A 17,341-nucleotide genomic window follows, 5' to 3' on the forward strand; every position below is an offset into this window, starting at 1 on the left:
TGTATAATGCTGTTTTGTGGAACCAACGTGGGAACAGATTATCTTAGGTTTTGTGTTGTGCAATTTGACGAGGTTAATTAATAATCTCAGTGTAAAGGATCCTCTCGGGCAATGTTTCTCGACCTGCACATGACCAATTTACACATGGCGTCAACCCACGTGTCATTAATAAAGTTGGGTATATGGAAATTAAGGTTTGTTGATGAAACTTGCCAAGTGCATGGTGCAGATCTTTCTTTGCCCTAAGACTGCTGTCTGCTTACTCAGGTTATGGTGTGACGTGGACGTACTATTGCTGTGGGAGTGTCGGAGTGCAGCGTCAGGACTGTCCTGGTGAATGCAATTGCGGAGACTTCAATAGACAAGAGGAGGCCATTCGGCCCATTGAGCCAGCACCGCCAATCAATGTCATCATGGGCCCTGTACAACTGCAGAAGGACCTCTTTACTTCTATACTCAACTCCTCTTGTCATGAAGACTAACATGCCATTAGCTTTCTTCATTAGCCTGCTGTACCTGCATGTTTACTTTCAGTGACTAATGAACAAGGACACCCAGATCTCTTTGTACTTCCCCCTTTCCTAACTTGACACCATTCAGATAATAATCTGCCTTCCTGTTCTTACCACCAAAGTTGATAACCTCACATTTATCCACATTAAACTGCATCTGCCATGCATCTGCCCACTCACACAACCTGTCCAAGTCACCCTTTTGGATGATTGGCAGGAGCAAAGCCTCTTGGTAGTTTGTTGCATCCGTTGATATGGAAATTGCCAATTCTGACAATATCTTTGTTACACTTGCTAAATGTGAGAATTCATTATTACAACTTTATTTTTTGGAAACTATATGATTTGTATAAATTAACTAGCTGAAAAGAGGAGGGTGGAGGGCACTCTCATTTGAAAGCTAAATTGGACACTTTCAAGCTCAATATTTGAGCTCTGTGGAAAACATCTCTGGTCAAACTTCATTGCAGAAATCGATCAAGATTAAATCATAATACTGAGTTGGAAGTACTTGACATTTGCATGCTCAATGCATTTTGGAGACTTCAGAAAGAGAAGTAGAAGTCCCTGCAGGTGAGATTGAGTGGAACAGTTTGAACATAAAAGTTTGCATCTGGTTACAATATATTAAAATCATTTGAACATGCTGAACTGCCCACTGTTATTATGGTGAAGGCTGTGCAAACTATTTTGTTTAAGCCTTTCTCCTGTTGCCTTCTGACTGCAAGGAGCCACTGGACAAATTTGTTACAAGGCAATCCAATCAGCCATCACTGCTGCAACTCTTGCTTTTCCAGTCCATCAGGGAAATACCCCTCCAAGGTGACCCCTTCTTTCAACACTGACCCATCTGTCTCCATCCCCCTATATCATCAATAAACTCCAATACATCCAGAACTCCGCTGCCCGTCTACTCACCCACTCCCCGACCCGTGACCATATCACCCCTGTCCTTTACAAGCTCCACTGGCTCCCCATCCCCCAGAGAACCCAGTACAAAATCCTCCTCATGACCTACAAAGCCCTCCATAACCTGGCCCCATCCTACCTGACTGACCTCCTCCACAGACACTCCCACCCGCACCCTCCGCTCTGCTGCTGCTAACCTCCTGTCCCCCCCCCCCCAATCCGGACCAAACTCAGATCCTGGGGGACAGGGCTTTCTCCATTGCTGCTCCCACACTCTGGAACTCACTACCTCAAACCGTCAGAGACTCCTCCTCACTCACCACATTCAAAACATCACTGAAGTCTCACCTGTTCAACACTGCCTTCAACCACTGACTGTCACCTCGCCTTATTTTTCCTTTTCTGTTCGTTTACTTATTTATTTATTTTTTCTATGTTTTAGTAAACCATGTAAAGCGTCTTTGAGTTTTTAGAAAAGCGCTATACAAATGTAATGCATTATTATTATTATATGTGGCCCAAACGTTTAATCGGGTTTCTCTCACTTCAGGTCCTCTCCAAGCCCATCTTTGTCTGAGAGAACCACTTCTGCCCCTCTTAACTCTCTGCTTGTCCTATTCTCGCCATGGCTCATTCAGTTGGTGAAATTTCCCCCCCTCATTTTGACCAGCACCAACCCACTCTTGAAGAAACCAAAGTTCCACACATGGACACAAAATGTTGGAGTAACTCAGCAGGTCAAGCAGCATCTCTGGAGAAAAGGAATAGGTGATGTGATGGCTCCAGAGATGATGCCCGACCCATTGAGTTACTCCAGGATTTTGTGACTATCTTTGGTATAAACCAGCATCTGCAGTTCCTCCATACACAGATGACCGCTGTAGTTTCTGAGGGGCCCGATTCTCTCGTTACTCCTTTTCCCTTAAACCAAATTCTGACCTTTCATCTCTGCTCCATTTCCAACCTTTCCTTTCCAAACTTGTATGTGCTGCTACCTCTCAAATCCAAGTATACCTCAAGCTCTGAACAGCACAGGACCAAAAGGGAACTTTGAAAAAGACAAATGGCATTGCTTTGTGATAATCATCATGTTTGACTGGTCTTTGACACAGTTCAACACACCATCCTTCATGCACACTCTCTTAACGGCACCTGCCAAGTTTCCGCATTTTGCAGTCTTTCTGAAATGCCTGAAGCACACATTTCTCACTTCCCCACTACTGTCTGTAATTTCTCTTTGACACCCTAACCGTGTTACAAGGGAACAGGTTCAAGGATATGACTAGTGGAACAGAAAAAGGCTCACTCGTCTGTTTAGTTGTAAATCAGTTTTATTGGCAAGAGAGGACAAATCTCTCTCTGTCTCTCTCTGCCCCTCTCTCTGTCTCTCTCTTCCCCTCTCTCTGCCCGTTCCCCTCTCTCCCAAATTCAAACTATAACCAATGGCAGGGGACTGCATCCGAGCGAGCCCCCCCCCCCCCTCCCCTGGGAACATTGAAATATCAGACACCGACTTAATGAACCTTCCATTTTCACATTGTGGAAGTGGGGTCCCAAATTTTTAAATGAGAGCTTGCAGCCCAATATATTCCAGCACCATAGCTAGTGTGCTAGTGTTCATTTGTTGGCAGCTCTGCTCATTGTGGCAAGTGTACCGTGTTCACTTTGTCATCTGGTGTTGTTATGGAGCTTATTGTGCTGTCGAGAATCTGTGTCAGGTTAAAGTTGTAAAAGCAAATCCAAGTTCCTCTTGTAGCAACACCCTGATCATCATCATGGCAAAAAAAAACCCATCTTGTACAGATTAAAGGGAAAGGTGGACCTGTGCTTTCAATAGGAGGAAGGTTTGTGACGAGCAGTGAAATTGACAAAAAGTAGTCGGGGTTTTGCGGTGGCGCAGTTTTGCCTGGGATCCTGGACCATGCAACTGAGTTGTGGTGCTGCGCCAGGACTACTAAAGGATAGGTGAAGGTAATTCTGCGCAGGCTATGGATTGGCAGTCAAGCCAGAACTGATTGTCACTGCTAAGCTGGTCACAAACTCGAGCTGGCCTTGACAGGCAAAATTAAGCAGTCCACCTTGGGGAATTGTGACCAATCTGCCGGGATTTTGTGTGGTTTTCCATCGAGATGTTTGAGGCCAGATTGAACGCAATAAAGAGATGGATGTTTTCCAACATTTTGAAGCGGAACCAGCATGCAGTCCTGGAAGCTGCCAGATAATGTAAAAACCTGCAAACCACTGATGTGGCTTTTTTTTCCTGAGAATTAATGTGACCACTGAAGTGTCGTTTTTCTTAAATTGCTGTGACCGAGTGCTTGCACTTGTTAAGAGCATTAATACTAATTTTGCACTTGTGCTAAGGTGCTGGTCCTCCCGGGGGAGGGGGGGGGGGGCGCATTACTAAAGTTTATTAAGTAAATTGTTTTTAAAAAGTAACAAAAGTCGATTTATTGAGACTGCGGGGGAATGGTGAGTATGGTGGGCCTAAAATTGGGGCGCGATCGTTTACCCTTTTCTGGATGAATACGGGACAAACATATATGACAAACACATGTACAGGGGAACAAACGTACAGGAAGAGGGGAAGAAACAAGATGAGTTTCTGTTAAAAAAAATTTGGATAGATATTTAGATAGATAGATTTGGAACTCGGAGAGACTTGTAAAGGGATTGAAGAAGGGCTGATATCAGACCTGTCAATAAATTGCAAAATGGCTTTGTGTGTAAGCACACACATCTCGGTTTCGGTCTTATATTCCAATATTTCTCGTCTACGGTGAATGTCCATTTCAATGTTACCGTTTGAGGTGAAAAGTTTAGCGTGACCTAACTCTGATCATGTTGGTTTGCTTACTTGATTGTATCTTGATTTTACATGACTAATCCCATTAAATGTTATGGAGATGTAATGGGCAAGAGTACCATTATGCATAAAATTAGAGTCAATAATAAGTTTATTTTTGGATCTGAGACAACGAGTCAATCATTGTGGAATATAATATTCACTTGTGTGCCTTGGCATTTGTAAATCATGCATGGTTCACTTTGGCTTTTGAAAGTAAAGTTGCAGACAGTTGGACTGTTGTCCAGTTTCCAATGTGTCTAAGCTTGGTGTCAATGCGAGACTGGTCCAAAGAAAAGTACCACCCAATGAGCAGGAGTTGCCATTTTATTATCTTTGGTACATTATTAATCAAAACTGATTTTGGTGAATTTAATGTTGCATTTGCAAAGTGAATCTAAGATTCTGGATGTTGCTGATCCTATATATGGACATAGCACTAGAGATCCACGTTCGATCCTGACCCTGGATGCTGTCTATGCGGGGTTTGTACGTTCTCCCTGTGACCGCGTGCGTTTTCTCTGGGTGCTTTGGTTTCCTCCCAAATTCCAAACACATGCGGGTTTGTGGAGTAATTGGCTTCTATACATTGCCCCTAGTGTGTAGGATGTGAAAGTGGGATAACATAAATCCAGGGTGTATGGGTGATCAATGGTCTGGGTGGGTCGAAGGGCCTATTTTCATGCTGCATCTCCAAAACTAAAACTAAAATTTGATAAATGCACAGGTGACCAGTGGAAAGTAGCCATAAAAAAACTTGGCTGAATACTAGACCAAGTGTTCGCAGATAGAACTGTACTCATTTGGTGGTTATGCTGAAAAACCTTGGGTATTGAATACTTGCTCTGTAGCTGCATTATTGCCATATGCTGTGCTACTGTCTCAGTTAATCTTCCTTGGTTTCCTTCAGGCCATTCCCAAGTCTCTTGAAGATTTCTTGAATTAAATCTTGTTCCTCTTGGAATTTAGGAATTCCTGATGAAGAGTGAATTCTACTTGCTTTCCAAATTGTTCTTAATTTTGTTCTGATTCCTCTTTATCTTTAAAAAATAATAACTTTCTTAACCTTGTATGTGATTTGGATCTAATCAGTCATGAGAATTTGTTCAAAGCTTTTTTTCTGTCACTGACTTGTGTAATAGTAAACATAAATCTATCATTGGGTTTTGCACCTGGGCCATGAGAGGCTAGGCATTATGCACAACTGCCTGCCTCTTGTAAAGCACTCCCTTTGATTTTCCCCCTGTTTTTTTTTATAATTGCTGCCGTATGACTTATCACAGATGTCGATCTCCACTGATCCAGCTTTTTCATTTTCGGTAGTTTTCATGTGCCACCAACTTTGACTGTGTTACAGAGAATTTGACATAGGTGCTCCAACTTTAGCCTGCAAGGTAATTCTTGATCTTCTTTAATGCTCCCCTCCAATGTAACATCTGACCCTAAAATCTGTGGACTTTCAAGTTATTTGCCAATTTCTATTCCCTAGGATATATCCATGTATCCTAATGGTTTTTAGCTGGAATCATTTTAATGCCCTTTCCAAGATGTGTTGACGAGCAGAATAGTATCTCTTTCACTATATTACTTTCATTCCTCATTTATATTCTGCTAATTGTCAATGCAAGAAATAATTGTCTTGTGTGTTATTTTGTCCAAATGATGATGTTTCTGCTATTATAGTGTGAACAATCAAACCTTCCTCAAGTGTCCTTGTGCATCTTGTTCCCTGGAAAAGCTATGCAGAAAATTGCTTTGGTGCCTTTGTGATTGGGGATCCATCTCTGGGGCATCTTGCAGTGCAATTTGTATTCTGACTGCATTTGCACCAGACTGGGAAAAGAAGTGGAGAACTGTGACCCCACAAGCTGCTTGGACCAGTAACCTTTATGCGTGCGTTCACATCCTTGCGATTTTGATGTAAAACGCTAGCTAATTCACTTTTATTTACCTGTGTTAGCACTGTGTCTGAGTTATGGAAATTCACCATTACCAAATTTGTAGATCATTACCCAAAAAAGTTGAGATGGGGAATAAAATTTGCTCATTAAATTTATTTGAAAAAAATTGTTTTTAACTCTTCTTGAAGCGTGCACAGACGATATGGTTTTGTGTTATGGAAAATTGTGATTATGGCCTGTTTTCTGGGAACGCAAACCTCGTTCAAGTGAGTGCAATGTTGGATTTACCTGAACTTCCAGAGACTAAATTACCAGGAAAAATCATATAAACCACTGTGATTTGGCATCATCAGGATTCATTTATTCATGCCCAAGATTGATTGTTAGGAAGGTTAGATTACATTAGGTATCGTGACAAGTAAGTCCGTTGAATAAATTACAGGTGCTGTTAGCTGATCTTATTTGTGACGATCTTGCAGTTTTCGGGAAGACTCCAGAAGGTTATAAATCCTTTTTCCCTTCAGTTGGTAGAGCAGCATTTAATCTTCCATCTTACCTGGAATGTAGTGCTTGTCTTTGAGCCTCAGGTGCAATAAAGTAAATCTGTTAGCGTAGCAATTCTGTTTGGAGGACCCATCTTGTGGCTGAGTTTTTACAAATTTAACCACAGGGATACCAGACCTTGGTGTGTCCAAAAGAGATGTTAAAACATGAAAATCTCCTTGACCACTTCTGTCGCTCAAATATATTTTTTCACAAGGTGACACCCTCTGGGGCGCTTTGTCTCTCTTTTATTTCTTCGCCTCTCTTTCCTTTTTTGGTAGCAATGGCATCTTGTGTATATCTTTATGATTTTAATCAAAAGATGTTATCAACTGTAATCAATATAACTAAGATTACAAAAATACCATTTATTTGTAACACAGCATTATCTGGAATCATTATTCATAGGCAGTACTGCTAGTGAGGAAAGTTTAAGTTTTATTGAGTCCCAGAAATGAGCAGAAACTGCTGTGCCAACAGAATATGTTTTTTTGCACTCCCTTGAAATCTTTTCCAAAAGCTGCAGGATCATCAGGAATAACTGAACAAGATTTAATTTATCCGACAGGTGTTTTTATGCACCTGGTGGACCATTAAGAGTTAAAATTAAATATTTACATAACTTTTGGCCTGTGGTGATTTTTGTGACTTTTGGTGATTGGCACGGAGGACCTCCATTGTCAAAGCAAAGAAACACATTGCTAACATTGTATGTCTGGAGCATGCTTACATTTTATAGAGATAAACTGGGAAAGGGACAAAGGTCAGTGAAAGCCAAATGTACGTTCATGGGAAGAAAATGGTGTGTTGCTAGTGAAACTTGGAAATAAATGGAGGTAATGGGTCAGTTCCTCATCTGGCTTTAGACTCAAGTTCTGTAAAGAGATTCATCTTTGTAGTTCAAAAAAAGATACAAAGTGCTGGAGTAACTCAACGGGCCAGGCAGGATCACTGATAAACATAAACAGATGACATTTTGGGTCAGGCCCCTTCTTCAGACTCCCGACCCGAAACATCGCCTATCCTAATAGAGATGCTGCCTGACTGGCTGAGTTAGGCCAGCACTTTGTGTTGTTTTTGTAAACCAGCATCTGCAGTTCTTTGTTTCTCAATCTTTTTTTTAGTGATCATTTCTGAAGTACACATGCAGCACTTTGTCAATACACTTTTAATTACGTGAGAAAAGACAGATTTATCCATAGTTTGCAAGATTTTTTCTTCATAAAATTGCACCTTTAGAAAAGTGCCCTGGATTTTGAGTAAATGTGAAACAATCCAGCTATGGGCTTCGCACACTGGCTAATTTTAGATGTATTTCTGCATATTTGACCTTGTTTACAAATTGCAAGGTATTACGAGATTATCATATGCAGCACTTTTTCTCACCTTGGAGAATAACCCTGCTGTTCTGAGTCTGTCCACTGGGAATTTAGGGCAACGCTTGAATGCACATTTGGATTGAGGCTAATGGGGCTTGATCGGAAACGTGGCTTGAGGCCGGACCAAATCATCCACGGTGTTGTCCAACGGAGTTGGCCTGAGGAGCTGTTTGACCTCCTACTGCTGTTACTTGGGCCCCAACCTACCCCCTTGCGGCTGTCTTTGTTCCTCAGGGAACTGGGTATTTGCTCTGCAGAGTTCAACTGGACCATTGCAAATACTGTTTTCGGATGTCTTGCTATTTTTGGGTACCTTTCCAGGGTGTATTTATGATGGGGAACAAGGAAATGGCAGACGAGTTGAACAGTACTTTGTTTGGTTCTGTCTTCACTAAGGAAGACACAATCTCCCAGATGTACTAGGGGACAGAGGACATAGGGTGATAGAGGAACTGAAGGAAATTCACATTAGTCAGGAAATGGTGTTGGTTTGACTGATGGCTGATAAATCCCAGGGCCTGATGTTCTGCATCCCAGGGTACTCAAGGAGGTAGATCCAGAAATCGTGGACGTATTGGTGATCATTTTCCAATGTTCTATAGATTCTGGATTAGTTCCTGTGGATTGGAGGATAGCTAATGTTATCCCACTTTTTAAGAAAGGAGGGAAAGAGAAAGCAGGGAATTATAGACCAGTTAGTCTGACTTCGGTGGTGGGGAAGATTCTGGAGTCGATGATTAAAGATGTAATAGCAGTGCATTTTGATAGCAGTAACAGGAACGGTCTAAGTCAGCATGCATTTACGAAGGGGAAATCATGCTTGACTAATCTGGAATTATTTGAGGATGTAACAAGTAAAATGGCAAGGGAGAGCCAGTGGATGTAGTGTACCTGGACTTTCAGAAAGCCTTTGATAAGGTCTCACACAGAAGATTAGTGGGCAAGATTAGAGCACATGGTATTGGGGGTAGGGTTTTGACATGGATAGAAAATTGGTTGGCAGACAGGAAACAGGACTTGTGAATTTGTGGAATTCTCTGGCACAGAAGGCAGTGGAGGCCAATTCACTGGGTGAATTTAAAAGAGAGTTAGATAGAGTTGGAGCTAGTAGTATCAAGGGATATGGGGAGTAGGCAGGTACAGGTTACTGATTGTAGATGGTCAGCCATGATCACAATGAATGGCGGTGCTGGCTCGAAGGGCCAAATGGCCTCCTCCTACACCTATTTTCTATGTTTCTAGTAGTGAAGACAAATGTAGGTTCCATCATCAGAAACAGAAATTTTGATAGCAAGCAAAGAATGTCAGAGCAATTCACCAAAACTTCAATTCTGTCTTCATCCAAGATAATTCATAGAAATGTGAGGAAATCAAGCCTAATAAAAAGAAGGGCTTGGAGAAATTAAAGGCACACCAGAAGCTGATTGATTTAATCAGCATTGATAAAGGCGCGTCAGAGGTTATTGTGCAAAATTAAAGCACATAGGACTGAGTGTAATCTGCTTTGATGGATGAAAATTGGTTGGCAAAGCAGGAGTAAATGGAACATTTCATGCTAACTCATGAGTACTTGGGGCCCCAGCTATAAATATACATCAGATTGTGGGAGGTCTGTTTAGTAGTCTTGATAACAGGGGAGAAGCTGTTACAGAATCCGGTGGTGTATACTTTCAAGCTTTTGTATCTTCTGCCTGAGGAGAGAAGGGGGAATGACTGGTGTAGGTGTCCTTGAACATGCTGGCGACATTCCTGAAGCTCCAGGAATGGTCGATGGAGTCGATTTTGCGGGGAGGGTGGGATGGACTAGTTTGTGCGATGGACTGGACTAAATTCACAATTCTGCAGATTCTGTTGGTCAGAGAAGTTGAGCAGAGAAGTTGCCAAACCGAGGTGAGAATCATCCTGATAAGATGTTTTCTACATTGCATCTGTACAAATCATTAAGAAGATAGCTCAGGATGTGTATGTCCCCATTAGGGTGAAGGGCAAAGCAGGCAAACGTAAGGAAACGTGGCTGACGAGGGAAATTGAGACGTTAGTCAAAAACAAGAAGGATGCATGGGACAGGTGTAGGCAGCTGGGATCAAGTGCATCCCTGGAGGAGTTTCGGGAACTAAGGAGTAAACTAAAAAAGGAAATTAGAAGGGCAAAAAGGGCCCAGGAGATAGCTCTGGCGGGGAGCATTAAGGACAATCACAAAAGATTTTATAAATACATAAGGGGGAAAAGGGTAACGAGAGTGGGGCCTCTCAGAAATCAAACCGGTCACCTCTGTGTGGAGCCACAGGAGATGGGCAAGGTCCTAAATGAATATTTCTCCTCCATTTACTGAAGAGAAAGAAAGGACGGAGGAAATTGGAGCAGTCCTGGAAGTGCCTTGAGAGCAGTCAGGATTACTGCCGAAGAAGTACTGAAGGTACTGTCGTGCTTGAAGATAGACAATATCCAGGGCCTGATCAGATATATCTGAGGACATTGTGGGAAACCAGAGAGGAAATTGCAGGAGCCCTGGTTGAAATTTACGTGTCGTCCTTAAATACAGGAGAGGTGCTGGAAGACTGGAGGGTGGCTAATGTTGTACCTATTTTCAAGTAGGGCTGCAGGGAAAATGCTGGGAACTATAGGCCGGTGAGCTTAACATCTGTCATTGGTAAGTAACTGGAGAGTATTCTGAGGGATAGGATAAACAGGCATTTGGCAAGGGCTGATTAAGGATAGTCAGCATGGTTTTGTATGTGGGAGGTCGTGTCTCACAAATCTGATTTTTTTTTAAAGACGTGACCAAAAAGGTCGATGAGGGCAGAGCTGTAGATGTTGTGTACATGGACTTCAGTAAAACATTCAACAAGGTTCTGCATGGTAGGCTGCTCTGGAAGGTTAGATCATATGGGATCCAAGGAGAAATAGCTGAATGGATAGTAAATTGGCTCGATGGAAGGAAGCCGAGGGTAATGGTGGAAGGTTGCTTCTCAGACTGGATGCCTGTGACTGGTGGTGTGCCTCGGGGTTCGGTGCTGGGCCCATTACTGTTTGTCATCTACAATGATTTGGAAGGGAACATACAGGGCAAGATTAGCAAGTTTGCTGATGATGCAAATGTTAGTGGTTTTGCAGATAGTGAAGATGGTTGTGAACGATTGCAGCAGGATCTGGCTAGGTGGGCGGAGGAATGGTTGATGGAATTTAATACAGCGAAGTGTGAGGTGTTGCATTTTGGGACATTGAACAAGGGCAGAACCTACACAGTAAATGGTAGGCCTCTGCGTAGCGTTGTAGAGCAGAGGGATCTAGGAGTACAGGTGCATGGTTCCTTGAAGGTCAAGTCGCAGGCAGATAAGGTGGTCAAAAAGGCTTTTGGCACTTTGGCCATCAGTCAAGAGTATTGTATAGAAGTTGGGAGGTCATGTTGCAGTTGTGTAAGACGTTGGTGAGACCGTATTTAGAATATTGTGTTCAGTTCTGGGCACCATGTTAGAGGAAAGATATTGTTAAGCTTGAAAGGGCTCAGAAAAGATTTACGAGGATGTTGCCAGGACTGGAGGGTGTGAGCTATAAGGAGAGGTTGAGTAGGCTGGGTCTCTATTCCATGGAGCGCAGGAGGATGAGGGGGGATCTTATAGAGGTGTACAAAATCATGAGAGGAATAGATCGGGTAGATGCACAGAGTTCTTTTGCCCAGAGTAGGGGAATCGAGGACCAGAAAACATAGGTTCAAGGTTAAGGGGAAACGATTGAATAGGAATCCGAGGGGTAACGTTTTCACACAAAGGGTGGTGGGTGTATGGAACAAGCTGCCAGAGGTGGTAGTTGAGGCTGGGACTATCCCATCGTTTAAGAAACAGTTAGGCAGGTACTTGGATAGGACAGGTTTGGAGGGATATGGACCAAGTGCAGGCAAGTGGGACTAGTGTAGCTGGGACATTGTTGGCCAGTGTGGGCGAGTTGTGCCGATTTGTATTAGTTCCCCGAGGAAATGGAGTTCATGTTTAAGTAGCAGTGATAGATTTGAGCAATGGTGTTGTGCAAAGGGGTGTGCATATCCTTGTACGCTGACCGAAAGTGCGCAATTGAGAAGGCCAGAAGTTTTGAATACTGGGTCTAGGATGTCTTGCCGCAGTTACACAGCTGTACCTGGCCATTGTGAGCAGTTGTGGTTCTCTGCTTCAGCACAAACCTGCTGTAGAGGGACACAATACGGTATGACTTCTGGGATTGCTGGGTTCATGTACGAGGAGATATTGACTCAACGTATTCACTGGTGTTTACATGACTACAAAATGCTGACTGGTCTGGATGTTGGGCAGATTGTTGCTATGGCCGGGGCTTGCAGTGCAGTGGGTGCTGGGGAGGAGGTGACAGTGGTGTCCAGAATGAGTAGTTACAGGCTTGGGACATGGTGTTGTAAGGCATTTAGTTCCAAGTTGAGAAATTCCCTCACTCAAAATGTGTTGAACCAGCAGAAATCTCTATTGTTGACTGCAGAGGAGGCTAAGCAGCTGAATATATATAAGATGAGAGATGAATTTCTGGACACAAGACATGAAGGGGAATGAATGGTGGTGAGGAGAGTGATGAGACCATGGTTGTGATAGAGGATCAGTCATGTACTGAATTTTAAAAAATGCTACTACTCCGCACCCCCTCCATCCCTGCTTCAGAATTCTACTGTTAACCACTCTTCTGCAGCTAAAAGATCCTGTTAAAACAGCAGCTCAAATATTATGTGCAGGTTCACCAGATTGATATGTGCAATTGGGAGGTGAGGGGGTCTGAGCATATGTTAAGTGGGTAGGGCCTACTGTCTACATTTTTTTAATGAATGGAAGGAGTTCTCATTAAAAATAATACAGATATTGTACCTCGGCTGGATTGTCTGCATCTAGGGGTCACTGTCTTCGAGTGAATCTTCCATCCTGGGGAAGTAAGATGACATTTCATCTACCCTCGGGGTAGCAAATACTCTGAACTCCCTCCCTAAGAGGCATGTGCATTGAAGGCAGATATGGGTAGATTGTCAGATGTTAAGGGAATCAAGGGGTATGTGCTTTAGTGCACAAGTGTGTTGAAGTAAAAGATTAGCCATGGCATTCTGTTCTTCAACTTGAGTCGTTGGCGCCGTGATGCGGCAGCACTACCCACTGTGCTACCTTGCTGCCATTTCCTCTCATTTTGTCATTCTGGATTGTTTTTCCTCCATTTGACCTTCGAACAACGCATTCCTTTGCATATCAAAGAGGTGCAATGGCTGCCTTTTTACTTTCATCTCATTGCTCCAGATGGCAAACATTCTTCCCAATTGAAACTGGAGAATTCTACTTTCAATTCAATGTTCTTTTTTTGTTGCATTTTAAAAAAAAACTGTTTCCATTGTATTAAGAAAAGCTGCAGAATGGAAATTGTTTTTTGGATTATCAGTCTGTGTTCATTTTCATCAACTTCTTGTCACACTCGTACTCTGATTTACCCTATCGACCCAAAACATCACCCATTCCTTCTCTCCCGAGGTGCTGCTTGTCCTGCTGAGTTACTCCAGCATATTGTGTCTATCTTTGGTGTAAACCAGCATCTGCCGTTCCTTCCTACACACTTGGTCTTCCATACTGTTGTTACAAAGAAATTGCCTTCAAAAGTCTAGCCGATTACAGAGTTAACATTGGGACTGGTTCTGCTTTTCCCTACTTCTGTTCTCTCCACCCCCCCCCCCCCCCCCCCAACTCATTTCTGAATATTCTGAAATATATTTGTTTTGGGTGATTGGTATTGATTAAAATATAGTTTGTTTTTCTTTCACAGATGCGGACTGACCTGATTATTTCCAGCTTTAATCATTTTTATTTTGATTGTCCACCAATCCCAGAACCTCCTTGTGGTGAAATCCAAATGGGCGTGACACTTGAGGTTGTGTGCAAGTTGGATTAGGCTTTTGTCCTATTAAATTGATTTGACATGTCACCTTTTTTTCTTGCCCATTTACAAAATTGAGGTTGAATGATAATTTATTGATGAGTTGAAATTGTAGTGTCGTAAATATCTGAAAGAGAAGCTAAAAGAACTGTTTTATGTGGTAAGCTTGTATTGGAAGTAAAACGTCAAAATGTTTTTGTTTTCCAACAGGCGAAAAGATAGAGACCGAGACCGTGACAAAGATTATGAACGCTCAAAGGACCGAGATAGGGATCGTGATAGAGATCGTGATCGTGATAGGGATCGTGATCGCGAACGGGATCGCGAGAAAGATGCAAGGAACTTGCCCAATGCAGCTTTGACAACAGGAGGCAGTATGCCTATCATTTCCACACCGGCACTTCACCAACAGGCTATCAATCCATTTACCAACTTGCCCCACACACCACGCTATTACGAGATCCTGAAGAAGAGACTGCAGTTGCCTGTGTGGGATTACAAGGAAAGGTTCGGTGACATCCTGACTAAACATCAGTCATTTGTGCTTGTTGGCGAGACCGGCTCTGGAAAAACAACACAGGTTGGTAATTTTAACTTGATGCGGAATAGTTGTATTAATGTGCAGACATTCCTAGTTTTTGGTACGAGGAATTCAAATTACCCAATGCAGTGTACCTCAACTAGTTTCTAGTTGGCTTTGTAGCACATAAATGGGCCCTTTGGGCCATTGTGTCCATGTCAAACATTTTACACACTAGATTAAAGCCATTTGGCTGCATTCGATCTGTATCCTGCATCTTGCCTGTTTAAGTGCTTTTCTAAATGTCTCTTAAACATATTGCTTTGTATCTGACTTCGCCTCCTCTGCCAGCGAGGTCCTGGTATCAACTACACACCACCCAGAAAAATAATTTTCTGTCAAATCCCCTTTAAAACTCCTCATTTTAAACATATGGCCTCTTGTTTGTGAGACTCCTACCACAGCGAAAAATATTCTGATTACCTACCCTTTCTAAGTCTCTGGAAATGTTTATATACTGTCAGGTCATCTCGCAGCCTCCTTTGTTCCATGGTAAACAAGCCTAGCCTATCCATTTTATTCTCTGAAAAGTCCTCCAATCCAGGCAACATCCAGCTGAATCTCTTCTGCATTCTCTCCAGTGCGATGACATCCTTGTCAGGCGACCGGAACTGCACACAATAGTCCTTGTACTGTCTAACGTGTTGCAAGTTGTTTTAATTTACATTTGTATTCAAGTGAACTGTCTGGTAAGTATGGTAATTGAGAAGCAGCAAGCAGGCAATAGTATTCTGTGCAACAACCTTTGTTTGCCATACTGTCTTTGAGTGCTCTGCATTTTGAGTGGATATTTTAATCAACAAATCAAAACAACCGATCACGTTGTAGTTTTTTTTGTGTAATTCAGTGTGCAGTTTGTTGGTGCACAGATTTGTAAATATCCCATTTACTCTTTTGTTGCTGGAGTTTGTGCCGCATGCACATCAGCGCTCAGTTCACAAATGACTTATTCATTGACTTGTAGGAAAATAACTACAGATGCTGGTTGAAATTGAAGGTAGACACAAAATGCTGGAGTAACTCAGTGGGACAAGCAGCATCTCAGGAGAGAAGGAATGGGTGACGTTTCGGGTCGAGACCCTGCTTCAGAGTCTGAAGAAGGGTCGAGACCCCGAAATGTCACCCATTCTCTGCGGAGATGCTGCCTGACCCGCTGAGTTACTCCAGCATTTTGTGTCTATATTCATTGACTTGGGGTGGTTTTTCTGACAACTCATTTACCAGTGATGAGGTTGGGCAGTCAACCAGCGACAGGCTGGCACGATGTTAAGTATAACACACAAATCCCCATTATCTTTTAATTTATTCCTGTTCTCTGTTCATTCAGCAGTCCATCTTGGCCGCTGGTCAGTAACTGGTGACACGTTGGCAATGGGGGTGGGGATGGAGTGAAGGTTGGGTTGACCATTTTCTGTCCTTGGTTCAAAAAAGAATAATCATGGCCAGCTACTTAATTGATTCCAAAAGAAAATTCTGGTAGGTGAACATTGCCTCCTGCTGGCTTACATCTTGGGTTTTCCATTTTCTATTATTTTATAATTCTACCATTTGGCCAAAATTGGATAGCTCCAAAGTCCCACAAATATAAGAGATGTCTTCATCCTCTTGGTTTTACTGATAAAATTGATGAAAAGGGGATATAAAGTACATTTAATAGCCAGCGATTCTGATGCATTCGCGTCTCTGCTACCTTTAGTGTCCCAGTTGTGCTACGGACTCTAGTGCACCTCAAAGTGATAAAACTTGGTAACAGCTGTTCATTCAGACAGTGAGCATTTTAGCCTGATTACAAAAAAATATTCAGCAGTTTTCAGAAAAACGAAACGACCTGCATTTTAAAAGAACAGCTTGTTAAAAACCGTACATAAATTTGCTGCTGCTTATGTCTTGTGAGAAAGCAGTCAGTGCAGGAGAGCAATATAAAAAGTTTAGAGATTTAGTTTAGAGATACAGCGCGGAAACTGGTCCACCGGGTCTGCGCCGACCAGCGATCCCTGCATATTAACACTATCCTACACACACCAGGAACCATTTTTACATTTACCAAGCCAATTAACATACATACCTGTACGTCTTTGGATTGTGGTTTGAAACTGAAGATATCGGAGAAAACCCACGCAGGTCACGGGGAAAATGTACAAACTCCGTAGAGACAGAGCCCATAGTTGGGATCGAACCAGGGTCTCCGGCGCTGCATTTGCTGTAAGGCAGCAACTCTACCGCTGTGCCACCGTACTGCCCTAAAGAAAAGACAGATTGCAATTGATTGATCTTGTACCCTGTTTGGGCACCTTTTCTGACAGGGACGGCACAGTGGTGCAGCTGGCAGAGCTGCTGCCTCACAGCCCCAGAGTGCGGTCTTTGTGGAGTTTACGTTCTCCCTGTGACTGCTTGGGTTTTCTCCGGGTGCTCCAGTTTTGTCCCACATTCAAAGGATGTGCAGGTTTGTAGGTTAATTGGCTTTGGTAAAATTGTAAATTGTCCCTTGTGTGTAGGATAGTGATAGTATGCAGGGGTCGCTTGTCTGCGTGGGCTTGGTACGCCGAAGGGCACCCTGTATTTCTAAACTAAACTAAGAACTGAATTTACTAGAGATTCAACATGACTGTAATGGATTTTGTTTTGCATACCAAACGGGAAAGTCTGCTGCAATTTGCTGCACCCGATGTTCACACGATGGACTGGCTAGTGATCAAGAGAACAATTTGTTTTTTGTATGTACATTTCCAGAGCACACCAATATTTATTGCTTTATGAATTTTGATTTG

The 17,341-nt window shown here is 42.7% G+C and overlaps 1 protein-coding gene across 2 annotated transcripts in view; it reads left to right on the forward strand.

Annotated features, from left to right (window-relative positions):
* dhx15 (DEAH (Asp-Glu-Ala-His) box helicase 15) overlaps positions 1-17,341 on the forward strand; it is a 124,370-nt gene that overhangs the window by 17,125 nt on the left and 89,904 nt on the right. For both annotated transcript variants that reach the window (XM_078400571.1, XM_078400581.1), the window contains exon 2: positions 14,204-14,573. In XM_078400571.1, the coding sequence (XP_078256697.1) occupies positions 14,204-14,573 (370 nt within the window). The remainder of the gene's footprint in view (positions 1-14,203; positions 14,574-17,341) is intronic.

This window comes from Rhinoraja longicauda, chromosome 1 (assembly GCF_053455715.1).
Source record: "Rhinoraja longicauda isolate Sanriku21f chromosome 1, sRhiLon1.1, whole genome shotgun sequence".
NCBI lineage: Eukaryota > Metazoa > Chordata > Chondrichthyes > Rajiformes > Arhynchobatidae > Rhinoraja > Rhinoraja longicauda.